At 45.1% G+C, this 25,801-nt stretch overlaps 1 protein-coding gene across 14 annotated transcripts in view; it reads left to right on the forward strand.

Annotated features, from left to right (window-relative positions):
• Positions 1-25,801, forward strand: part of STX3 (syntaxin 3) — a 51,799-nt gene that overhangs the window by 16,655 nt on the left and 9,343 nt on the right. For 8 of the 14 annotated variants that reach the window (XM_031653608.1, XM_021925698.2, XM_003909781.4 and 5 more), the window contains exons 2-9: positions 2,367-2,450; positions 16,149-16,248; positions 17,980-18,054; positions 19,640-19,707; positions 21,102-21,210; positions 22,063-22,136; positions 22,342-22,476; positions 24,616-24,726. In XM_031653608.1, the coding sequence (XP_031509468.1) occupies positions 2,367-2,450; positions 16,149-16,248; positions 17,980-18,054; positions 19,640-19,707; positions 21,102-21,210; positions 22,063-22,136; positions 22,342-22,476; positions 24,616-24,726 (756 nt within the window). Of the gene's footprint in view, positions 1-2,366; positions 2,451-16,148; positions 16,249-17,979; positions 18,055-19,639; positions 19,708-21,101; positions 21,211-22,062; positions 22,137-22,341; positions 22,477-24,615; positions 24,727-24,845; positions 24,957-25,801 lie in introns of all 14 variants that reach the window. The other 6 variants (XM_009185956.3, XM_021925701.2, XM_009185959.4 and 3 more) reach the window with 1 other exon arrangement.

A 25,801-nucleotide genomic window follows, 5' to 3' on the forward strand; every position in this document is an offset into this window, starting at 1 on the left:
AAGTTCTGTAGAACCTGCCCAAAGCCAAGGGATGTTGTAGGAAGCATGGGAACAAGGGCAGCTCTGGGAATTTCACTGACATCTCTGGGGGCGGCCATCGACTGACTCGGGCCCATTCACTTCAGACTCCTGTCACAATTCAGATTCCTCAGGGAGCTTGGGTCATGGTTGATCGCCTCCCCCAACTCATGTGGAGGGCATGAGGGGTTGCTCCACAGACGAAGGTGTTTCAAGCAGACACAGACACACATATAAGTATCCACTCTGGCTGGGTGCAGTGGCTCACAGCTATAATCCCAGCACTTTGGGAAGCTGAGGCGGGTGGATTACTTGAGACCAGGATTTTGAGACCAGCTTGGGGAACTTAGTGAGACCCCCGTCCCTACAAAAAAATAAAAAACTTTAGCCGGGCCTGGTGGTGCATGCCTGCAGTCCTAGCTATTTGGGAGGCTGAGGCAGGAGGATCACTTGGGCCCAGGAAGTTGAAGGTGGGGTGAGCTGTAATTGCGCCACTGCATTCCAGCCTGGGCAGCAGAGTGAGTCCTCCTCCATAAACTTGCCCCTCCCCCACCCACACGGAAAACCCCAAAGTATCTACTGTAACAGAATCTCCAGGAGTTTGTAGTTGGTGTGGAAAGACAGGTGAGTAAAGGGCTGTGATGGTTGGTGTCGAAAGTTTGTGCAAAGTGCCGTGGGAGCTTAGGGAGGTTTTAACTTTTGCATGCGGGAGCCATGCCCAGGTCAGGCATAGAGAGGTTGTCTGAGCTGAATTTTAAGGGCTAGGGAAATTTTGGTCAGTTGGACCAATGCCTTTCAGGAGGACACCTCGTGTGATAGAGTGATCTAAAAGAATGGTGTGTCCAGGAAATGGTGCGTCCGAGTGCTTGCTTTGTCTAGAGTGTGCATCATAGAAGGAGAAGTATGAGTGGAGCTGGATCTTAAAGGGCCCCATGTGCTCTGTTAGGCACTGGGACTTCAAATTCTAGGAGTTGAGCTGTCATTGGATGATGTTACGTAGCAGAGGCACATGGTCAGTTCTGAATTTCGGGAAGATAATCGGGGAGGTGGTAGCAGTGCCCTCAAATTCAACTCCCTTGAATGTGGCTATTAAGCTGGGAATGCTGATTGTTGCAGACCAGCCAGAGAATGAGATGCTGGGGGAGCCGATCAAGAGACTCTTCACATGGCTGGAGAATCCCAAATAACCATAGGATTTCCCTGTAACAACTTCTGCCGTGGATTCAGGGGGATGGTAGTGGGTGAAGGAGAGAGGCTCCAGGTAGCATTGATTGCCCATGGAGTTCTGAGCGCTTGAGAGTGATATATCTTGGACTTAGAGGGTCAGAGGCTGCTGAAAGTTGTGAAGAAGCAGGTATGGGGGATTCATCTCCTGCCTCACCTCCACCTTTCACAACAGTCAGTTCTCTGTGCTTAGAAATCAGAGATTAATGTGCTGTGCAGCAGCTGTCTGGGAAGAACACTGGAGAGGAATGTAGAAACAGCTCAGGCCCTTATGCTGGGTGGGAATGGAATCACTTCCTTTAGATTACCATTTTGTGAATTTTTACAAAGGAAGTTGAATGAGATTGAGAAAGCTTAGGTCCCCAGAGGTGGCTGGGGGCCGGGGGAGAGCTTCCTCTTTCTTATAAACAGGAGCTTCTGACAGGGAGTGACATAGCATTGTTTCCTTTGTGATAGGTGGTTTCTGAAAACAGGAAAATCTTTACTCCTAACGTGAAGATTGAAAGCTTATGCTTTGTAGGAATTGTGTCTGGAACCTGTTTGAACAGTGTGGAGAAGGGTTTAGCAACCCTGGGGTTCAGATCCAAAAGATGAGTTCGACTCTGTTGCCATGTTTTAGCTGTGTGGTTTTTGCCAAGTTACCTAACCTCCGTAAGTTTTAGGTTCCTCAACTGTAGTGAGTTACAGTAACTACCACCACCACCAACAGCAACAAGACCTAACATGTGTTGAACTTACAGTGTACCAGGCACCATGCAAAAGCGTCTTATATTCATTATCTGTTTTATTCCTTACACAATCCTATGAAGCAGGTAGTGGTGTTATCAGCATTTAACAGATAAGGAAACGTAGGCACAGCAAGATAGGTAACTTGCCAGTTCCTCCCTTTCTCCCCCTCACCCTCTGAAAAAACAAAAACAAAAACAAAACAGCAATTGGTAGAGGTAGGATTTAATTTCAGACGTTGAGACACCAGAGTTTGATACATCATAGAGCTGTTATGAGTTTCAAAGGAAATTATGTGTAAGATGGTTAATATAGCTCCTGGTACTTCATGAGCTTTCAGTAATGTTAGCCATTTATTGTGTTTTTTGTCTCACTCTGCTCTGTTTTGCCTTTTGCAGAAGCAGTTGACACAGGATGATGATACTGATGAGGTCGAGATTGCTATCGACAACACGGCTTTTATGGACGAGTTCTTTTCTGAGGTAGGTAATCTTCCTGTATTTTTTTCTAACATAAGGAAACACTACTTCCTTAGTAAGAATAAAAAACCTTAGATTTTTCAGGGTAGCAGAGGAAGGTCACAGTCTTTTGTTAGGGTGGGATGGCCAGACAAAGAAATTAAAATGGCATTCTTTTCAATATTTACTTGAATCTGGATTTTTAAAAATCTTGTTAAGAAAGTCAGCAAAGGGTCAATTATATGTAATTGAAGAGATACTTTTAAAGTCTTACTCCGTATGACAACATTTTAATGATATCCTTACTTGCTTTAAGTACATAACAATTACAGAATCAACCATAGGATCACAACCATGAGTATAAAACACTGCATCTTTAGGCTTGTGATTCAGATACATCAAATGTGTAGTTTTGAAAATTTTTGGGCCAGGCATGGTGACTCACGCCTACACCCAGCACTTTGGGAGGCCGAGGCAGGTGGATCACTTGAGGTCAGGAGTTTGGGACCAACCTGGCCAACATGGCGAAACCCTGCCTCTACTAAAAATACAAAAATTAGCCAGGTGCACCTGTAATCCCAGCTACTCGGGAGGCTGAGGCAAGAGAATCACTTGAACCCGGGAGGCAGAGTTTGCAGCGAGCCGAGATCGCATCAGTGCACTCCAGCCTGTGTGACAGAGTGAGACTCTGTCTAAAAAAAAAAAATTGTGGTCCCTCTGACTTAATTCTAGTGGTAACTGAGAAACCAAAACTACCAGTTTTGTAAAAGTTCAACAGGGGCAAAAATGGGTTCATGTCTACAGATCCACGTATTCTGATCTTAAAGGTCCTTGATGGGACGGTGCTATGATAGGTAGGTGGTGGAAGAGAGCTTGTAGAGGCAAGTGGATGAAAACATTGGCTTTGGAGCTGGGTAAACTTGGGCCCAGATCTCAGCCCTGCTTCTGAGAAGCTGTTGATTTCATGAACATTCCTTAACAATCTGTGTTTGGGCTTCCTTACCTGTAATTAGCATTAATAATGTAATTTCCTCTAGGTAGGATCACCTGAGCCCAGGAGTTCGAGGCTGCAGTGAGCTATGATCATGCCACTGCACTGTAGCCTGGGTGACAGAGTGAGACTTTGTCCCCTAAAAAAAAAAAAAAAAGGCCGGGCGCGGTGGCTCAAGCCTGTAATCCCTGCACTTTGGGAGGCCAAGACGGGTGGATCACGAGGTCAGGAGATCGAGACCATCCTGGCTAACACGGTGAAACCCCGTCTCTAATAAAAAATACAAAAAACTAGCCGGGCGAGGTGGCAGGCACCTGTAGTCCCAGCTACTCGGGAGGCTGAGACAGGAGAATGGCGTAAACCGGGGAGGCAGAGCTTGCAGTGAGCTGAGATCCGGCCACTGCCCTCCAGCCTGGGCGACGGAACGAGACTCTGTCTCAAAAAAAAAAAAAAAAAAAATTCGTGTTTAGGTAAGAAAAGAAAAAAACAATAAACAACAAAAATCTCCATAGAGTTTTATAAGGATTAAGAGGGAGACAGGCCAAGTGCGGTGGCTCACACTTGTAATCCCAGCACTTTGGGAGGCTGAGGTGGGCAGATCACGAGGTCAAGAGTTTGAGACTAGCCTGGCCAACACAGTGAAACCCCGTCTCTTCTAAAAATACAAATATTAGCTGGGTGTGGTGGCAGGCGCCTGTAATCCCAGCTACTCAGGAGGCTGAGTCAGGAGAATCGCTTGAACCTAGGAGGCGGAGGTTGTAGTGAGCCGAGATTGTGCCACTGCACTCCAGCCTGGGTGACAGAGCTAGACTGTCTCAAAAGCAAACAAACAACAACAACAAAAAAACCAAGAGGAATAATGCTTGTAACACAGCATAGCATCTGGCATATATGTGCTTAATGAATGATACTTCAAAAAACAAAAACAAAAAGCTCACTATTGTTGAAGTTTCTGCCACCATACTATGGTTTCTTAGGTGTTTAATTTCCCTGGAAAGAAAACAAGAGGTGTCGTGCTCTTTTTGCAGAGAGAATGTGATGCGTCCCATCCTCTAGACTGTGGATGTGGAAAAGTAGCCCTCCAGTTTTTTTCTGAAAGGAATGGAGTGGGGCTTGACGGTTCGTGCCCATTTATGTGTTAGAGTAATAAACAGGAATTAAGAACAAACTTGAGTGTGTGCTGGCCTGATTGGGAAGTTGGCTGTAAACTCTCCACAGATCCCCACCCTCCTCACAGGCGGGTCCACCAGAGTCATAGTGAGATCAAACAACACTTAGGCTTTGTGTTGTTTCAATGTGTTTCCATGTGTTCCAGTTGTGGATTGTGGAAGGACAATATCCTTTCACTCTGTGGTTGGGGTGGACTTAAGGAGATGTTTGAAGTCTTTCTAGCTTGTCTCAGTCTACCTTGGAGAACCAGATACATTAAAAAACTTCTTCCCTAAGATGCGGAATCTTTTCCAATAACTGGGTTCTCCTTTTTCTTCAGAGCCAGAGGGTCCCCGAGAGGACCTTCTTTGTTAGGTTGGAAAATGGTGGGCTTTGGCCTCTAAAACATGCTTTGAGTCCACTTTTCAAGCATTTCATAGCAGTGTAACCTTGGTCAGGTTGCTTAACCTCTCTGAGCTTTAATGTCCTGCTCTGGAAATTGGGAGTGTTGGTACTTACCTTTCCAGGATGCCATGAGGATCATATGAGAGCGCACGTCTGGGAAGGATTGTCAGACAGAAAAGCACTGGATGGGTGATAGCTACTTCTGAAGAGGCCTTTGAAGATTTAACAAGACCTTCAGGACTGCTTCATTGCTTATTCCTTTCTCTTTGTTATATGTGTGTCTGTCATTTAGGGGAAAACCCCATGAAACTTATTTAGGGTGGAGGAGAGGGACAGCGTGGGGAGGTGGAAAGAACGTGATCTTTGAATTAAATTCTGTATCTGCCGCTAACTGTGTGATCTTGGTCACATTCCTTAACTGTTCCAAGTATCAGTGGGTTTATCTGTAAAATGGGGAGAAAAGTATTCATGTCATAGATTTGGTGGAGATTAAAGGAGCTAATGCTCACAAAGTACTTAGCATGGGGTTCGGCAGCGTTACTTTCCTCTTTTCTTGGATCTGATAGAGCACAGAGAGGATAAGCCCCTGGGGGAGAAGTAAGAGGGAGTGGATTAAGTAGGCTCTGGCCCCACCTATCGTGGTCTGCATCTCAGCTCTGCCCATTACCAGTGGTATAATTTTGGAAAAGTTAATTACTCTAAAGCCCAGTTTTCTCTAAAAAGAGAATATTACCTGTTGGTTTTTATGGATATAAAATGAGAAAGGGTATGGGTGTACCTAGCACAGTGCCTGACATCTAGTAGATATGTTCAGCAAATTTTAGTTCTCATCATCCTTCTGTCCCCCAATGTACTTGTGAATAAGCAGACCACAAAGTTTATTTTATAGAATGTGGTATAGACATACTCTTGACATTGGGATAAATTATGTTTCAGAGAATAGAAGTTTGGGGAAATGAGAGATTGTCCGCCTCTATGTGACTGGTGAGCGTGCCCACTACACCCTGCAGGTTATATAGTTAAGTCGCTTTCTTGGGAGAGCACTCTTGATAAAACTTACTTTTTGGCCTGGTTCCAGCAGGTCATCCTTGGTTATTTGCTGAGAGCATGAATCACAGCTTGGTCATAGAGTCATTTGCAAGGTGCACATGAAGTCACAGGACCAGGGTTTTCAGAATGTGGTTTTCTCTGTCAGATTCCATTGTATCTTCTCTAGCTTCTTGATCGTTGGAGAAAAAGATTGGCCCTTGGGTTTTCAGGCCACTTTGACTGATCAAGCCAGAGCCTGGTAAATGATAAACCCCACATTTTTGTCTAATTTGCAGTTGTCTATATTTTTCTTGGTCTGTTTGCTCAGTTGGCAGAGAGTCATGTTCAGAGGAAACAGACCTGCCTTTGGAGACAGAAACATTAGGGGTTTATTGTTGTATATTCGTTTTTGAGCGCTTACTGTCATCAAGACGGCGTGTTAGGTGCTGGGGATCCAATGTTCTGTGTGACAGGATTCTCGCCCTCTGGTGTTTCCTTATCTGGTAAGAGTGATAGAAATTTTTAAAACATTGTTATGTGGTAAGAAAAGTGTCAGGAAGTTACCATGGGAGCACAGAAGAGGAAGCATTAATTTCTGCCTGGAGAGAGGAAGGTGAGGGGAGATTTCCCTGGTTCTTAACTAGACGTGTCATCAGAATCACCTGGGGAGTTTTTTTGACATACACATACCTGATTCTTAGGGACTGGAATGGCTCAGACTTTCAGATTTTTAGGAAGTTCTTCCAGATAATTCTGTCGCCTACTGCAGCTATGCACCACTGCAAAGTGATGGGGAACCTCTGAGGATTTAAACAAGGAAGTGATGGGCTCAGAGTGTGTTTTAGAAAATTCACTCTGATGGCAGTTTGTGGAGGGTGAGAAAGACCTGAAGTGGAAAGACAGGCAAGTCGGCTGGTGGAGCCTAGGGGGAAAAAGGATGAGAGCTTTGACCTGAATCTGTGATCCTGAGCAGCAGTGTAGCCTATCATTTGGGATGCTTTTGACTAACGGTGGCTTAAGCAATAAAGATACATAATTATTTTGCACATGAAGAAGTTCGGAGTTAGGGTTGGTGCCGTTTAGAGGTCGGCTTGGGGTTCTAGGTCAGCATCGCTATGATCCTCTTGGCTTTTCTCTAAGGATTGTGAGAGAGAGAGAATCTGTTCTGATTATCTATTGTTATATCACAACATAGCCCCAAGATTTAGTGGTATAAAACAACTGTTTTGTTTTGCTGACAGATTCTGTGGATTAGGAATTCAAACAGGGCAAAGTGGGTGTGGATAATCTCTGCTCTACAATTTCTGGGGCCTTTATTGGGAAGACTTGAACAACTGCAGGCTAGAATGTTGTAGAGGCTTTTAAAATTTTACTGTCTGGTGCCTTTACTGGGGTGGCTCAAGGGAAAAGCTCAGCAGAGACTGTCAATCAGAGCACCTACACTTGCCTTCTCTCTGTGGCTTGGGCTTCTCATAGCTGGCCCACTTAGGGCTTATTGAACTTGTTAAATAGAAGCTCAGGGATGCAAGGCAAGTGTTCCAGCTACAGAAGTTACACAGCTCCTCACTTCTGCCTGGCTCTATTATTAAAGCAGTCACAAGCCTGCCAGATTAAGAGAGCAGTACATAGGTCCCACCTGCCTGTGTTTTGAAACCACCAGAGTCACAACTCTATTTGGCATCACCCTGTGACAGCATTGCAAGCATTAAGAAAGGGTGCAGCTAGAAAAGTCCAAAGATCCTTTCATCGGGGGGAAAACTGCCCAGATCCTCCAATCTGACTTCCCTTGTGGCCTCCTGGATAGCACTGGCTCACATGGTGTGGGCCTCCTTAGCTGGAAGGGACACCAGGAAAGTGAGTACTCAGCAAAGGGACAGGATTGCCAGGATCGCCATCAAACACATCATGATATATCCTCTGGGGCTGGCAATGCCACTACCGAAACAAAGTCCGACTTCTGTTAAAAAGAAAAGAAACGGAAGGGGTTAGGGAATGGCTGTTTGTTGGGTCAGTCAAAATGTGTTGTCATGGATAGCAATGTCAGATGCAAAAAGCCTTCTGTGATCAAATATAAACACGTTTGAGAAATGCTTCCTACTCCTTTCTTCTCTTGGAAACTTAAAATGCACATTAACTTATTGAAAGCTCTAAGAAGTCCTGTAATAAACCAGCTTAATTTGGCTATCCTAGCATTTAATTTTTCACAGCAACACTTTCTAACATGGAACTTCTATTAATAAGGATGAAAGTTTTCTTTCTTTTCTTTCCTTTTTTCTTTTGAGATGGAGTTTAGCTCTTGCCACCCAGGCTGGAATGCAATGGTGCAATCTCGGCTCACTGCACCCTCCGCTTCCTGGGTTCAAATGATTCTCCTGCCTCAGCCTCTCAAGTAGCTGGGATTACAGGCACCCACCACAATGCCCAGCTAATTTTTGTATTTTTAGTAGAGACAGGGTTTCACCACGTTGGTCAGGCTGGTCTTGAACTCCTGATCTTAGGTGATCCACCCGCCTTGGCCCCGCAAAGTGCTGGGATTATAGGCGTGAGCCACCATGCCCGGCCGAGAGTTTACTTTTTTGAATGCTGTCTTAGTTTGGGCTGCTGTGAGAAAGTACCATAGACTGAATGGCTTATAAAAAATAAGAATGTATTTCTTACAATTCTGGAGGCTGAAAGTCTGAGACTGGGGTTCCAGCATGATTGGATTCTGGTGAGGACCCTCTTCTGTGTTGTGTACTGCCATCTTGCTGTATCTGTATCCTCACATGGCGGAAAGAGCAAGCTAGCTCTTTGGCCTCTGCTTGTAAGTGCACCAAACACAGTCATGGGGGCTCCACCCTCACGACCTAAATGTCTTCCAAAGGTCCCACCTCCAAGTACCATCACACTGGGGATTAGGTGTCAACATATTAATTTTGGGAGAGCACAAACATTCAGTCCATAACAAGTAGGCTTAAAAAACACAGACCATTTGTAGTGATAGAAGAAGCATGCTTGTCTCCTGCAGTTACTTACGTTCATTTATTTATTCAACAAATGTCTACTGAGTGACCCCACACACTTAACAGTGATGAATATCAAGTAGTCTAAGTTGAGCAACACGTGGCCCTAGTGCTGGAGGGGTTCTGAATCAGTTCTGGGAGAAGTAAGGGTGGATAAACTGTGGGCATAGTGCAGCAGAGCCAGGCAGGGTGAGGGGTGGGTGGAACAGTACCTGGCTAGAGGAGGCGTGAGGTGACCAGTCTTGAAGTATAAGGATTTGCTAGGTAGGCTTGATTTTTGTTAGAACTAAGAACCACAAAGTGAATACAACTTGGAAATCCACACATTAAATCTAGCAGGTTGAACACTTTTTAATTCTTTAAGTAGCATATTGGATGACAGTGACCTACCAAGCAAACTGGTAGATTCTGCATTTCTGGGCTCTTCCAGTGGGGCAGGCAGGAAGCCCTTGCCAGTCATTTGCCTATTTGCATTCAGGCCCATTCCCTACTGTCCTTCCTCTGCTCTTCTCTGTATTGCAGGGAACTACATTTCCCGGGTTCTCCTACCAATTGCTTTTGGTATATTTGACTAAGGAGAGTGTTATGGACTGAATGTTTATGTCCCCTCAAAATTCATATGCTGAAGTCCAATGTGATGGTATTTGGAGGTAGGGCTTTGGGGAGGTAATTAGGTAATGAGGGCAAATAGTACCCTTATCGAAAGAGATATGAGAAAGATGATCTGTCTCTCAGCCATGTGAAGATACAGGAAGAAGGCAGCTGTCTACAAGCCAGGAAGAGGGTCCTTCTCAGACATCAGATCTGCCAGTGGACTTCCTAGCCTCCTATATCCTGTGTTTAAGCCACCTAGGCTATGTTATTTTTCTTACAGGAACCTGAACAGATTAAGACAGTGAGGTGCTAGCAGAAGACTTCAGGAGGGAAGAGACCATGATTTTCCTCCTTTCTCTCTCCACCTCAGACATGCCTTCTTCATGGTCTCAGCTCTTTCTCAATAGACCCTGCCTCCGTAGTCCCAGTTCTGCTGGTCAACTCCACCATGGTCTGGCCCCCATCAGACAGCTCTGGCTTCAGGCTCTGGTGACCCTACCTTCCTTCTCTTTCCCTCTGACCTGCTGTTGCTAATTTTCAGAGTGCCCCAGCAGACTTCTCTTTGGCTTCTTGACCCTTCCATCCCTGCATAAACAATCGCCTTATTATAGTACTTTGATTAAAATAACTAGATAGGTTTTCACTTTCCGGACTAAATTTTGAGTGATGCAAAGCCCCAACACGCTTAATTTACTTGAGATTATTGTCTCAGAATACTTGTTTTCATTGGTCAGTATAACTCTGAGATCATACTTTTCTTTTCATTCATAAAAGGAGAATTGAAACACTAGTCCTGGTCTTGATAAAATGCCTTTGGGACTCAACTTCCATTGCTTGGTTGACCGAGGTGGCCTTTTCCCTCCCTTTTCATCAACATATGTTTTCTAAAGCAAAGAAGCAAACAAATTAAAGAGGACTTGACTGAGCAGCTCCACTATGAAGACTGTTTGGGATTCTGTCATTTTGAAGGGAAAGTAAAGGTGTATAAATTGTGAAAAGGAGGGATCATTTGACAGTTACAATCACATTACTCTTGTCACCTCGGAATAAGTTTTCAATATGTAAATATGCAGCAATTAATGCTCAACTAGAGGTACAAGGTACCTGGGAGTTTAGGAGAGGCCGAGACTTAATTCTTAGGGAGAATAAACAAAGCTTGTTTGCTTAGCCTTCCATCTTACCCCATGTAAGCTGCCAGTTCCACAAAGTAGTACTTTCTCTGCTTTTCCTTGTTTAATTAGATTCCATGAGCTAATTAGGTCCAGAGGGAAGAGGCCATCCATATCTCGAAAATAACCCCTTCCTTTTAGTTAGATTATGGTTGTTAGTATAATATGGTAATTATATTTGGCCACGCCCAGCATGAAGAGTGGTTGACTTGGGTGTTGACCTTAGATTTCCTTGGGTGGCTACTGATGAGGTCAGACTGTTTTGTTAAGACTTTTTTACAGGATTGCTATAAGGATTAAATGAGACATGCCTGTAAAGGCACGGCATAGTACCTGGCATATGATAAATGTGCAGTAATTGCTGGCATTTTTGTGTTTATCATTGTCATCACCTAACATTTACTGAGTATGTACTTTATGTTAACATTTGGCATGTGTTGTCTAATTTAATCTTCACAGAAACTCTAAAGTGGGAATTGTGATAATTCTCATTTCACAGACGAGAGAACTGGTGCTTAGGGATGCTTATGGTGTGTGTTCAAGGTCATACAACTGCTAAGAGAGATGGAGCAGAAACTTGAACCCATGATCTGTTGGATCTTAATTCCTTAAATCCTATATTATCTGGATTCCCATATTACTAACAAAGCATTGAAAAGTACATTTTAGGCTGGGTATGGTGGCTCATACCTGTAATCCTAGCACTTTGGGAGGCCGAGGTGGGTGGATCATTTGAGATCGGCAGTTTGAGAATAGCCTGGCCAACATGGTGAAACCTTGTCTCTTCTAAAAATACAAAGAAAAAAAAGAAAAAGAAAAGACAGAAAAAAGCTTGGCGTGGTGGCGGGCGCCTGTAATCCCAGCTATTTGGGAGGCTGAGGCAGGAGAATCGCTTGAACTCAGGAGGTGGAGGTTGCAGTGAACCAAGATCATGCCACTGCACTCCAGCCTGGGCAACAGAGCAAGGCTTTGTCTCAAAAAAACAAAACAAAACAAAACAACAACAACAACAACAAAAAGCCATTTTAATAAACAATGTACAATGAGAAGGCACTGGGAATGTATTAGCTGTAAATTTTATATGGTGATTTAGAAAAAACACTTTTAGATTGGTTTCATTGGTCAACAATACTTCTTGAGGGCTCATTATGTAAAAAGCTTTCTATAGGGAGCTGTGGTGAGAAGACAGAGAAATAAGGAACATGATCTCTGTGAAAGGCAACTGATCCATTTTCCCAAAACAGTGGATTAAACATGCACATTAACCTGATGTGGGCTGAATATGCATGAACTTGGGAGAGAAGATATAGGAGCCTTCCTTAGGCGTTTACCTGGTTCAGGAGATAGAATTTAGTATTCCTGAGTTCAAACCTCGGTTTTGCCTCCTTCTGCAGTATAACCTGGAGTAATTTCTCTACTTCTTTGAGAGTTGGTGTTCTCATATGTATAAAAAGGAGATAATGATGATAGCCTCATAGAAGTATTGTGAAGGACGTAGCATCATTTCTGATTCAAGAATATATTTAGGCAATTTTAGTTTTTAAATATATGAATATGCAGAGTAATTTTAGATGTCAGTATACTTAACCCCAGACAAGCACATGCAATAGCTCTTTAACTTTTAGATTGGGCACTTGTCAGTTTCTTATACCCTTTCCCTGCAATTGCCTCATGATTTTTTGATTATCTGGCAAATGCACAAAAGGAAACCACATGTAGCTGCCATTTCACACCATTAAATACTCAGAAAGTCACCTTTGAGGAAAACCAATACTTCTAAGAAAAAGCAAAGCCACAAAGTTCAAAAAAAGAAAGCTCTATGGTTGGCCAGTTGCCCATCCTGAAGTCCCAAAAAGGTCCTGTGATCATTTGGTGAACTGACTATATTTCTGTGAAATCAGATTCCTTGAAATGCCTCCAAATAGAGAGGTTGATGCGGTCAGAGGAAAGAGACCAGCTACAGTGGGTGGAGAATGGGCAGGGTGGAATGGAGTGCCCCCTGGGCCTGGGAAGTCTCATAGGCAGGTTGCAGATAGAGCCCCCAAGACCAGTTCTTCTGTGCATAGGGCAGGGTGAGCATCAGCCATCCAGTCTCCAAATACCTGTAGTGACACTGAGCCTGAGGCCTGCAAGTCTCATCCTAGAAACTTCCTATCTCTTCCTGTGTTTCTACCATTGACTAAACTTTGGGTCAGGATACTCTTCAGTTTATAAAATAATTTTCCAGATGAGAAAATTTCTATGACAACCAATCTGTTGAACATGCAAAATCCAAGTCCTTCATGGCTTGTTAAAATTTGATCAACTCATTTAAAAATGTTTAGTGTGTTTTCTTCTAGAAAGCCTTTTCCCCCCCTTAATCCTGTAAAACAGTGTAATCGCTTTGGCAAGGCAGTCATGTGGTGGAACTGGAAACATGGTGTGATGCAATGACATGAGTTCTAAGAGGGGCCAGTAGATTCTGAGGTGGTCACACCCCTAGAGTCTGTGAGTGTATTAGTCCGTTTGCACGCTGCTGATAAACACATACCTGAGACTGGGCAATTTACAAAAGAAAGAGGTTTAATGGACTTTGAGTTCCACGTGGCTGGGAAAGCCTCACAGTCATGGCGTAGGTCAAGGAGGAGCAAGTCACATCTTACATGGATGGCAGCAGGCAAAAAGAGAGCTTGTGCAAGGGAACTCCTGTTTTTAAAACCATCAGATCTTCTGAGACTTACTCACTATCACGAGAACAGCACGGGGAAGACCCACTCCCATGATTCAGTTGTCTCCCAGTGGGTCCCTCCCATAACACATGGGAATTATGGGAGCTACAAGATGAAATTTGGGTCGGGACACAGAGCCAAACCGTATCAGTGAGTATTCAGAGGTTGTAACAGTGGCCCTTTTTATAGCTGGGTAGTGCTAGAATGCTTCTAAACAGTACAGATAGTTTAAAAAAAATTAACTCTTTGATCTAATGGAAAAAAGCATCCCAGTTGGAGTGTGGCGGGCACTATTTGCATGCTGTCCCTACCACAAGCTATGTGACCTATGATTTCTTTAAACTTGTTTCCTCATTTGAATAATGGTACCGATCCAGTCTTATAGGTTGTTTTGCAAACTGTTAAAATGCTTCACAAATATTTGGGTAGTTACCTGTATGTATATTTACACTCCCATGATATTATTACATTGTAATTTTATTCTACATCTTTCAGCAAGCAACTCTACTCTCAAACTGTGGCACATCTAAGCCAATATATTTATAGAGGGGAAAAGCCTGTACTCCAGTGGCAAAAGTACTGATTTGAGGGCTGGAGAGCTCAAGTGTTTTTTTTCCTATTTTCTTTCTCTCTTTTTTCTTTTCTCTCCTTTTTTTTTTTTTATTTTTTATTTTTTATTCTTTTGAGACAGAGTCTCACTCTGTTGCTCAGGCGGGAAATGCAGTGGCATGATCATGGCTCACTGTGGCCTCAACCTCCCAGGCTCAAGGGATCATCCATTTTAGCCCCCTGAGTAGCTGGGACTACAGGGGCGTGCCACAATGTGTGGCTGAGTTTTGTGTTTTTTGTAGCGACGGGGTTTTGCCATGTTACCCAGTCTGATCTTGAACTCCTGGGTTCAAGTAATCTGCCTGCCTTGGCCTCTCAAAGTGCTGGGATTACAGGTGTGAGCCGTTGTGCCTGTCCTCTCCTATTTTCTTTTCTTTTTTTTTTTTTGAGACAGAGTCTCGCTTGGTCGCCCAGGCTTGAGTGCAGTGGCCGGATCTCAGCTCACTGCAAGCTCCGCCTCCAGGGTTTACGCCATTCTCCTGCCTCAGCCTCCCGAGTAGCTGGGACGACAGGCGCCCGCCACCTCGCCCGGCTAGTTTTTTGTATTTTTTAGTGGAGACGGGGTTTCACCGTGTTAGCCAGGATGGTCTTGATCTCCTGACCTCGTGATCCTTCCGTCTCGGCCTCCCAAAGTGCTGGGACTACAGGCTTGAGCCACTGCGCCCGGCCTCCTATTTTCTATTGAATATGAAGAGCTATAATCAAGTTTTGAAAAAGATGAAGTATCCACGGGAAAAGAGGGATGCTGGAAGCTGCATATGCATTGAATTTTATTTTTGTTGCATCTCAGATGTTAGGATCCTACTGTATGACATTTTACAAGATTTCTGTTTGTTAATTGTTGCAATGTTGATGTGCCCTTCACTTTGAGAGTGAAGCGGATAGACCCTGCAGGTGTTGAGGTTTCTCCTTCCTGTCCTGCTCCCTGTATATAGGCTTCCACTGCAGCAGGGCTATGGTAACAGCGGCATGGGGAGCTATGAAGGGGGATCTGAGACTGCAGTCAAAGCTCATGTAGGAATGTCTGGCAGTGGCGTTCTACCTGGGAATGAAGTGCTGCTGGAAATATTTTATGATACCCACAGCCTTGTACAATCAGGAACCTTAGAAATATGCAGAAATGGGCTGTGGCTTGAGCTACTGGGTCCTGATTGTCTGAGGAAATCAGTTAGTACAAGAACATATGTCCTAGAGAAGCTCAGGCTGTCTCATGAGACCTTCATTGCCTATTATCTCTCTCTTTTTTTCTCTCCTTGTCTTCTTTGTCTGTTTCTGTCTTTTTTCTTTAATTTTTGTTTTTTTTTTTTGAGACGGAGTCTTGCTCTGTCGCCCAGGCTGGAGTGCAGTGGCGCCAACTTGGCTCACTGCAAGCTCCACCTCCTGAGTTCACGCCATTCTCCTGCCTCAGCCTCCTGAGTAGCTGGGACTACAGGCGCCCGCCACCACGCCCGGCTAATTTTTTGTATTTTTAGTAGAGATGGGGTTTCATCGTGTGAGCCGGGATGGTCTCGATCTCCTGACCTCGTGATCCGCCGCCTCGGCCTCCCAAAGTGCTGGGATTACAGGCTTGAGCCACCGCGCCCGGCCTGTTTCTGTCTTTCTCTTCCTCTCATTCTGTGTTTTTCACTGTCTAGGTTTGTTGTTTTCGTTTCACTTTTTTCCTTCCTTCCTTCCTTTTCCCCCTCTCCTTCATCCTCACTCTTTTCTGTTCTCACTTTTCGGGCTTTAAGGCTCTGCCTGCTAAGGTCTGCTGATTCTCCCCCTCTGATCATTCCTCATGGTTTTTCCCAGCTCTTCTTGACTTTGGCCTGAATCCTTCCATCCAAAGTGGGTAAATGTATTACTCTCAGGGAGCAACAAGTATGGATTTTTAACAACTGTTCTGTTGAGATGACTTTAACCATGGAAAGGGTACTCACTGGGCAGCTGAAGACTTTAAGTCATTATCTTCTTCCACGAACCCAGAAGATGGGCAGCTTTCACCAGCAGCTCTGCCAAGCGTTTATCTCAGCCATGGACCTGTACTTCCTCTTTGATGATGGAAGTTATTGTCTTTCTGATTATAGATTGAGGAAACTCGGCTTAACATTGACAAGATCTCAGAACATGTGGAGGAGGCTAAGAAACTCTACAGTATCATTCTCTCTGCACCGATTCCAGAGCCAAGTGAGTGTTTACTTAGAACTGAGTCACCCAACAATCAGCCTTTCCTCGGGGCTGAGCCAGCCTTGTTTTCTTGCCCTTCGTGAGCAGCAGGGAAGTGTACAAGTTACAGGGCACTAGTGTACATATTATCTCATTTCCCTCTCCTTTACCTTACCTGTGCTCCTACTGCCTGGCCACAGTCAAGGTTTTCTCTTCATGGTCCCACTCCAACCATTTAGCCAGACTTTCCTGTTTCCCAGCTAGTCCCTCTTCCTGACTAGCGACGATTCCCACTGCTGCTTACATACCCTGGGCCTGGTCCCTCCTCTGAGCCTCTGCTTGTACTGTTTCCCCAGCCTGAAATGCTTTTCCTAGGCCTCTTTCCGAATCCTACCAGATCAAGTCCATTTTTTTTTCCATGAGGTGTTCCAAAATGGTTCAAGTTCACAGAAATTTGTTCTATCCCTAAACTCCTGTTTGTTACCACCACCTAGGCAAACTTTATTTCTCCCCTAATTGTTTGCACGGGTGTCCAACCTTTTTTCTTCCCTGGGCCACATTGGAAGAAGAATTGTCTTGGGGCCATACATAAAATACACTAACACTAATGATAGCTGATGAGCTAAAAGAAAGGTTTGCACATAATTTTCCTGATATCTGCCACCACAGAGAAGCAAAAAAATCCGTGCGTTCCACGGTTTGGACACGGGTGGTTTAGGGCTCTATTTTCGGTTCCTTAAGAACAGGGAGCAAGCCTGACACTGTCATTCCACTCTTTCATTTTTCCCATGGGCCCTATTACCTAAAGACTGAAGTGGGAACACTTTAGCAGAGCGTATGGACATTGTCTTGATCACATTCCTGCCTTCCCAGCCAGCCTGCCTCCTGCCATCCTCCTCCTGCTCCCTACGCTTCAGCCAGACCAATTCTGGTGGTTCCCCAGATATTTCCTGTTCACTCATACCCTTTACTTACTGTTTCTTCTCGTGGGATTCCTGCTCTTAGTCTCTTTCTCTACCTGGCCAATTCACAGTCCTTGAGACTCATTCCTGCTCATCTCCGTCTTTAGAAGCTTTTCCAGATCCCTCCAGGCTGTGCACACCTTGACCAGAACTCATACCTTACTCCATGCTGCATATTACAGCTGCTGATTTATTTCTCTCTTGTCTCCCACTAAACTTTAAACACCTTGCAGGAAAAACCTAGATCTTCTTTCTGATTCTGTAGTTTCTAGCTCTGTTCCAAAGTTGTAGTAGGGGGCTGAAGGATGGCTTTTGAATGAATGGTTATAGCTAATACTTAGTTTGCTCCATACAACCTAGGATGTGTGTAATAGGTATGTCATAAATATTTGCCTCATTTTAAGTTGATTAGCCTTGGTTGAAATCTCTTTTCCCCATAAGCTCCCTAGAACCTTCTCAACCGAAGCCCCCATGGTAGGCTCTTTCCTCTAAAAATTCTCATTATTTATGTGCTGCAGGATTACTTGGGAGGGTTGAAAGGGCTGATTTTGCGGTTCCAACCCTGGGTGTTTTTATTCTGTAGACTGGGATGGGGTGCCTGGAAAATGCCTTTAAAAAAATAAGCACTCTGTGATTCTAATGATAGATTCTGGGGAGTGCGCTGGGATAAATACCATTCTGGGCAGTGGATGCCTGAGAAAGCCACCCTGCTCTGATGATGATTGCTGTAGCTCACAAAGGAATCAGTCCTCTCCTTTCTAACGGATTCTGCCTGCCTTTGTTTACCCAGAAACCAAGGATGACCTAGAGCAGCTCACGACTGAGATTAAGAAAAGAGCCAACAACGTCCGGAACAAACTGAAGAGTAAGAAGGGAACGAAGGAAACAAGCCAGTCCCCACCACCATCTATCTCAGCTCCCCTAGGGTCCAGCTTTCCGAACTGAAACTCTTCTCGGTGGAACTGACACCACTTGGTCCATCTTTGTTTGTGGTTCAGGCTCTGTCCCTGCAATGATCCATTGTAGCCCCAGAAATTTACCTTTTCTTAAATCCTGACAATACTGGAAAGAGTCCAGAATGCAAGCTAGGAGATGAGAATTAAAATGTGCTTTCAGCTGCTGAGTAGTTGTGTGACTTGGTCCTTTAACTTAGTCTTTCAACTTTTCTCTTTTTTTTTTTTTTGATGGAGTCTCACTCTGTTGCCCAGGCTGGAGTGCAGTGGCACTATCTTGGCTCATTGCAACCTCCACCTCCTGGGTTCAAGTGATTCTCCTGCCTCAGCCTCCTGAGTAACTGGGGCGCACCTGGCCCATCAACTTTTCTCTTATTAGTCTTATTTCCCTGGCAACTACATACTTTTTTTTTTTTTTTTTTTTTTTTTAAGACAGAGTCTTCCTCTGTTGCCCAGGCCAGAAGGCAGTGGCTCAGTTTCGGCTCACTGCAATCTCTGCCTATTGGGTTCAAGTGATTCTCATCCCTCAGCCTCCCAAGTGGCTGGGATTACAGGCATGCACCACCTCACCCGGCTAATTTTTATAGTTTTAGTAGAGACAGCATTTCACCATGTTGCCCAGGTTGGTCTCAGACTTCTGGCCTCAAGTGATCCACCTGCCTCGGCCTCCCAAATTGCTGGGATTCCAAGTGTGGGCCACAATGCCCAGCCACCTACATACATTTGAATAGTCGTTTTAGAGACATATAGATGCAAGAGATACCGTTCTGTCTACAGATATTTCTTGGTGGGCTAGGCATACCACCTTCCTATACCCTCACTCACCCCATTTGGGAGAGTATAATTCATTGAAGCTACTGTCATAGATTCAATTCTTCCAGAGTCTAGAAGGTTTACTTAGTTCTGTTGCTAGAGCCTGCATTCTTGCCCAGTGTATTTGGTGCATGCATGCTATTGATCAGAAGAGAAAGCATTATTGCTCAGCCCAATTTGCCATTTCTTCCCCCCAAGTATATTGCAATAACTATGTTAACTGGAGGGGTCATTAGTAGCAGATTCCAGTAATAACAGTGATAGCGCACCTGCCATTGTGCTAGGCACTTTATGTGTCTTCTCATTTAATTTTCATATTAGTATTGTGAGGGAGGGACTGTTATTGTTATTCTGTTTTACAGATGAGAGAACAGGTACATTTAAGAGAGGTTAAGTGGCTTTTTCAAAGTCACACCCAGTAAGTGCCAGGGCAAGGATTCAAGCCTAAGTCTCATGGTGACCAAAACCCATGCTGTTAACTGTTATGCCAAAACCTGGTCATTGTAAAGGCTGTGGAATGCATGTCCTGTGGCTCACCTGGGAGCTGACCTTTTGAGGTGCCACCTACCTGTTGTTACATCTCCATGGGCTGGGTGTGTGGGAATGAGTGAGGAAGTTTCACTGAACAGCCTGTTTCTTGGAGGAGGAGATAGGTTGCAAGTATAACCTTCCTCTTCTCTTTAGGCATGGAGAAGCATATTGAAGAAGATGAGGTCAGGTCATCGGCAGACCTTCGGATTCGGAAATCCCAGGTAAGACTTTTCCTGGTCTCACGATTATCTAGTCCAATTTCTTATTAGTTTTCCTTAACTGTGGAGGGATTTTTTTTTTTTTAAATACAATCCTTATCTGAAACTCAATTTGAAGAGCTGATAAAGAACTCTCCAGGTAGAAATAGGGGTCAGGGCCAGAGTCCAGCCCTTTTGGCCCCTCTCTTGTACTCTCCTTCTCTAAGGAGGCCCCTGAAGAGCTTCAGGCTTCCCAGAGCACAGCTTAGGATTTAGTGCGCCTCTTTCTTTTGCAGGAGAGGAAATTAATGTCTTCTAAACAATTGTTAGTCATTGGTTGTCCAGTTTGGAGCCAGGCACTTTAGGGGTCATCAAAGATATGATCCTTGTCCTTAAAGAACTGGCATGCCATTGAAGTGGCATGGAAAGCTATTACCTAAGACCCAGCAGGAGGACGGGATAAGAAGACACATGCATGGTGCTGTCAGCATCAAAAGATCTCAGGAAGAATTGAGGGTAGCCAGAGGAGGCTGGGCCGGAGTGCCAATGTGAACAGGCTCAGGAAGCAGTTTCCCCTCTCTGAGAGGCACAGGGGCAGGAGTGGGGCGTATACGTGTATGTGCGTTGGCAGCAGTGGTTGGTAGCAGTGAGGGATAGACGTAAGGGGCAGACGTGAAGACAGTAGGCTTTCTGGAGAAAAAAGTTTGCTGTGGGATAGCGGACACATAATAACGTAGTGTCACATTCTAGAGGTCTTTGAGGACCATGCTAGGGAATTTGGATCTGATGTTATAACTTACAGGCATTTGCTTCAGGCAGCAGTGTATTAGGAGGATTATTATGGTAGCCATTTGAAAGCTGTTTACAAGTGGGAAAGAAGCTGGAGACTGGAAGGTCCCTAGTTAGGTTTTTGCAAGGGTTTTGGTCTAAATTTGCATGGTGGTAGCGGGTTTGGAAAAAGTATACATATTGGCGATTTTCCAAAGGAGAAACCAGTAAGTAGGGCTTGATGCTGAGAGGTGAGCAAGGAATAAAAATTATTAGGAAGATTTTAGTTTAGGCATCCAGGACTGTTGAGATAATACATCTACTTATAAGCAAGAAAAGTTGGGGAGATGAGTTTAGGGTAAGAACTCAAGGATCTTTGGTAAGTATGACATGTGGGAAGGGAATCTGACAGTTTTAGAATGCAGGCCAGGTGTTGTGCCAGAAAAATGCTACTAGTCCATGTGGATGTAGGGCTCAGAGATTTAGACATGACCTCTGGCCTCACAGTTACCACGTGAGGTCAGCAGTAAACCAGTTTCAGTAAACTTCCAAGTCCAGTGCTACTGTAGATGGCTATGTGGGGGTGGGGAGGGGTTCTATAACAGTTACAGAACCACTGGGGGCTGACTGCATTTTACATCGTCCCACAGCACTCTGTCCTTTCCCGGAAGTTTGTGGAGGTGATGACCAAATACAATGAAGCTCAGGTGGACTTTCGAGAACGAAGCAAAGGGCGAATCCAGCGGCAGCTCGAAATTAGTATGTACTTGAGGTTTGACGTGTGCCTTCCGCCTTTCCTGCCACCTGGTTGTCCATCCCAAGTTTCGAGGTCCTGGTAGAGCAAGCAGCAAGCACATTTTGTGCCTGAGTCTAGGGCAGCTCCTACAGCACTGGCACATCCTGAATGCCGTGCTGGAGGCTGAAAGGTGACACTGTTTATCAGGCCCAAGTAATTTTATTGTATGCGGTCCAGCATTGTCTCCTATATAGAGGGGAAATGCTTGCCAAACAGTTGCTCTCCTGTGGACTCATTGTATCACTTTGCTGTCTGTTTGATAGCAAAGCACATTTATGCAATAAAAAGTCTGGTGTAAGTTGCTGGGAGGATTAGATAAATAAATAAAACCATACCTTTTAGGAATTTAGTAATGTGGAAGGCAGGGCCCTGTGGAGTGAAAGGTGCTTTGGGTGAGAGGAATGGTATGAACGTAATCAAGACAGAGCAAGTGTGTTTAGCAGTGGCAGGTTGTCCAGGGTCTGGAAAAAGGGTGTGTCTGGAGTAGCGTAAGGTTAGGATGGATTGAGGGAGGGCTTGCCCATGAACTAGCATGTTATGAGGGTCTTGGACGCCATAGTGTAGTGAATGGTGCAAGGAAATGTTCTGAGCTGGGAAGCACTGTAATGAGATATGTACTTTAGGAAGGTAACTGCTGATAATGTTAAGGATGGCTTGGGTTAGGGGAGAAATAAGATGAGTCAGAAGGCAATTGGGGGAGTGTTGTAAAGGCCATGGTCTTTATAGGGAAGTCACATTCCTGATTTTCAGGGACCTTATCAAATGGTGTTTCACTATGATCTTATATTTGACGCTCTAATTCTTTTGTTACAAAGCTGGCAAAAAGACAACAGATGAGGAGCTGGAGGAGATGTTGGAGAGCGGCAACCCGGCCATCTTCACTTCTGGGGTGAGTGCCCTGTGTGCTTGGATAGCACGTCCCTCTCGTGAGCAGGGAGGCCACTGTGGAGCTCATGCAGTCCAGCAGGTGGACGGGGAGCCACAGGTGCAGGGAGTTCAGGGAGGCAAGGAGCTCCCCAGGAGTGTGCGTGAGGGCTGTGGCAGGCTTTCTCGCAGGGGTAGCTGACAGTCTGTCTGTGTGTGGCCTGTTATAGATCATTGACTCACAGATTTCCAAGCAAGCCCTCAGTGAGATTGAGGGACGGCACAAGGACATTGTGAGGCTGGAGAGCAGCATCAAGGAGCTTCATGACATGTTTATGGACATTGCTATGCTGGTGGAGAATCAGGTAAGTGGTACTGAGTCCCAGCGTGGGGAGCGGGGAGAGGAAAACTCAGGCTTTTCCCTTTTGCCTGAGAACAGGGAGGAAGGGAATACTGGAAGCCAGTGAGGTAGGGTGGGAGAACCATTGGGAATTTGCATAAAGGAGAAACAGAATCCCATGGGAAAGTGTGCATTCAAATTGAATGTTGACACTTTGGGTGATCTTAGCCTTGTCGTTCTTGCCCATCCCCTTGGCCTTGCAGTCGTTGCTAGTTGATACAGGGTTTTGTGTTCTGTCACTTAACCTAGTTCCCCCAGAGTTTTGATTTTTTTTTTTTTAAGATGGGGTATTAGGCCGGGCGCGGTGGCTCAAGCCTGTAATCCCAGCACTTTGGGAGGCCGAGACGGGTGGATCACGAGGTCAGGAGATCGAGACCATCCTGGCTAACACAGTGAAACCCCGTCTCTACTAAAAATACAAAAAATTAGCCGGGTGTGGTGGCGGCGCCTGTAGTCCCAGCTACTCGGGAGGCTGAGGCAGGAGAATGGCGGGAACCCGGGAGGCGGAGCTTGCAGTGACCCGAGATCGGGCCACTGCGCTCCAGCCTGGGCGACAGAGCGAGACTCCGCCTCAAAAAAAAAAAAAAAAAAAAAAAAGATGGGGTATTGCTCTGTTGCACAAGCTGGAGTGCAGTGGCGTGATCACAGCTCACTGCAGCCTGACCTTCCAGGATTTGTCTTTTTTTCTTTCTCTTCTTTTTTAAAAATCAGAAATGGGGGCTCCTAATGGTGATGTTTTAAAACAGCCTCCTGATATGGACTAGTTCACTGGTGACATTGAAAATGTGATCTTTTCTCTAGTTCACAGGGAAAACTTAGGTTTCACAGAAATTTTTATTTTTTTTTCCTTTTTTTTTTTCCTGTTTTTATTTTTTGGCACCTTTTGCTAAGGCACAAAGCAGACAACAACATGAATGAAGGAGTAGTAAAATAGCATTGACAGGAAGACTCGAAACACTTTTGGTGCTTAGTTTGACAGCTCACTTTGTCCCAGGCACGCTTGCTCGGGATAGAATTCTGGATTGACTGCATAGGGTTCGAGTTTCACATAGTCAGATGGTTCCTAGTTCTTATGGGACAGTTAAGTGTGCCAGAGGGTCATGGTGCTGTGCTGCTCTGACACCTGGATGGGAGAGAAAATTGCTTCCGTAGTAGGCAGACTGCAAAACCTAGTTGAAGCCCGAGCACCCTTGACTAGTTTTTGACATTGGTTTCCTGCTGAGGGCCTGGGTGCTTTCCCCCTATTCCCGGCTGGCCTCTGAGACCATTTCTCAAGTCCCTCCATTCCACCTCTTCTTTTCCCCCATACTGCCTTGCCGAGGAACTGGCTTGAGATTCAAATGGTGGTAAGTGCCTTGTTCTGTTTACAGACTGCCATAAAGTGATAGAGTTGGGTTGGGTAGTTGAGAATTCCTAAGATGACTAAGATTAATTGGAATGATCAAACTTCGCTATCAGGAAGTGATTGCTAGGAAATGGTTGGGAAGCTTATCAAGAGACCACTGTCTGGAAGGGAAGATATAACCAAACAGCTTGGGTAAACCTAATGTCTGTCAGTTAAAGGGCCTGGAAATAACTTAGAGAAAGCAAATGTTCCCCACCCCAGATAGTTATTGAGCACCTACTGTGTGCCAGGCACTCTTCCGCAGTTAGTGAATGTACTCAATTCAGGCTGAATGATGTTGATTCAGGTCTGAATGACCAGGAAGAGGCCAGCATCCTAGTGATGTCCTAAGAACAATGAGTTATCCTTATTTCGGTTCCTCTCCATGTGCTTAAGTGTAAAAAAAAAAAACAAAGGTTGTCTGGGAATACCTCAGAGTATATTTATAGGTAGTTACCAGGCATCTAGACAGTATGTTCTAGATGCCCGGTGGAGTGCTGGTCACAGAGAAGTAGTAAAATTCAGTGAATGCTTCTTGAACAAGTGACCGCCACCCCACCACCAAGGACTGTGAATGGGTGTCCTGTGGAAGGCCATGCATCAAGGTTTCTGGATGCTCCTCTTGCCACCGAAGATTATAAGAAAGAGAATCCCTTCCCCACATTGGCTAGGACTGATCTGAGACGTTTGCTGGGTGTGACCAGAGTCTGTTCTTTGCAGGGTGAGATGTTAGATAACATAGAGTTGAATGTCATGCACACAGTGGACCACGTGGAGAAGGCACGAGATGAAACGAAAAAAGCTGTGAAATACCAGAGTCAGGCCCGGAAGGTGAGACTCTCCTGTGGCCTTCAGAGAAGAGAGTCCATTTTGTTTGCTGTGTCTCGCTCTTTCTCTTCCCTCTCCCTGTCTCTGTTTCTGCTGCCACCACCTCTTGCATCTGGGGAAAGGGATCCATGATTGACCGTATCGAGAACAACATGGACCAGTCAGTGGGCTTCGTGGAGCGGGCCGTGGCAGATACCAAAAAGGCTGTCAAGTATCAGAGTGAAGCCCGGAGGGTGAGCACCTTCGTCTCAGCTGTCCTTAGTCTCAGCTGTCTTACTAGCATCTCCTCTCCCTGGCCACGGCCACCTGTGTCCTTGAGCCCACACCTCCCTCCCTGTCGTGGCCTCATCAACCCCTCCCTCAGCTTTTCCTAGAGACCGGCTGCTTGCCCTTCCTTCCCAGGTGTGCCTTGCATGGATCTGGCTCACAAGCTATCTCCCCAAGAACCCACACTTGAAAGGCAGTTCTGTAGGATGGATGCACGGCCCAGGTGCTGCTGCTAATCTTCTCCTGGACTTAGCTCATGAGCCTTTCAGATGTTACACTTGACTCCTCTGTTCAGAAACCTTCTCTTCATTGTCTTCCACTCCAGGCGCCCAAGCTCCACCTCCCTTCTCTTTTTCTCTACCTTGTACCTAGCACATGCTAACTGCTATGTATATATTATCTCATATCTGATGGAGCACCTGTTATTTCTACTTTATAAATGAGACAGTTGAGGGTCAGCGACTCAGTAACTGGCTTCAGGCCACCTAGTAAGTAGAGGCACTGGGATTCAAGTTCAGATCCCAATCATTCTCTTTCTTCCACCCCACAGTATTTGCCCACCCTCTGGTGCCCCTGCTGCTTAAGGACTTCTAGGCTTCTGTGCTCACGACTGTGGATATTCGGCTCTGGTGGCTTCTGCTTTTTAGACTTTTCTCCTTTGATGGGTTCTCTTGGGCTCTTATACTGTTGTTCTTTAGTTCTTTGTTTTTCTTCCAACTTTACCTATTGCTTATGCAGGGATTTAGGGGACTGGATAGTTATTTTACATGGTGAATCTAGGCTAGGTGGTATTTTCTGATATCCAGGCAGT

This window comes from Papio anubis, chromosome 12, assembly GCF_008728515.1.
Source record: "Papio anubis isolate 15944 chromosome 12, Panubis1.0, whole genome shotgun sequence".
In the NCBI taxonomy this organism is placed as follows: domain Eukaryota; kingdom Metazoa; phylum Chordata; class Mammalia; order Primates; family Cercopithecidae; genus Papio; species Papio anubis.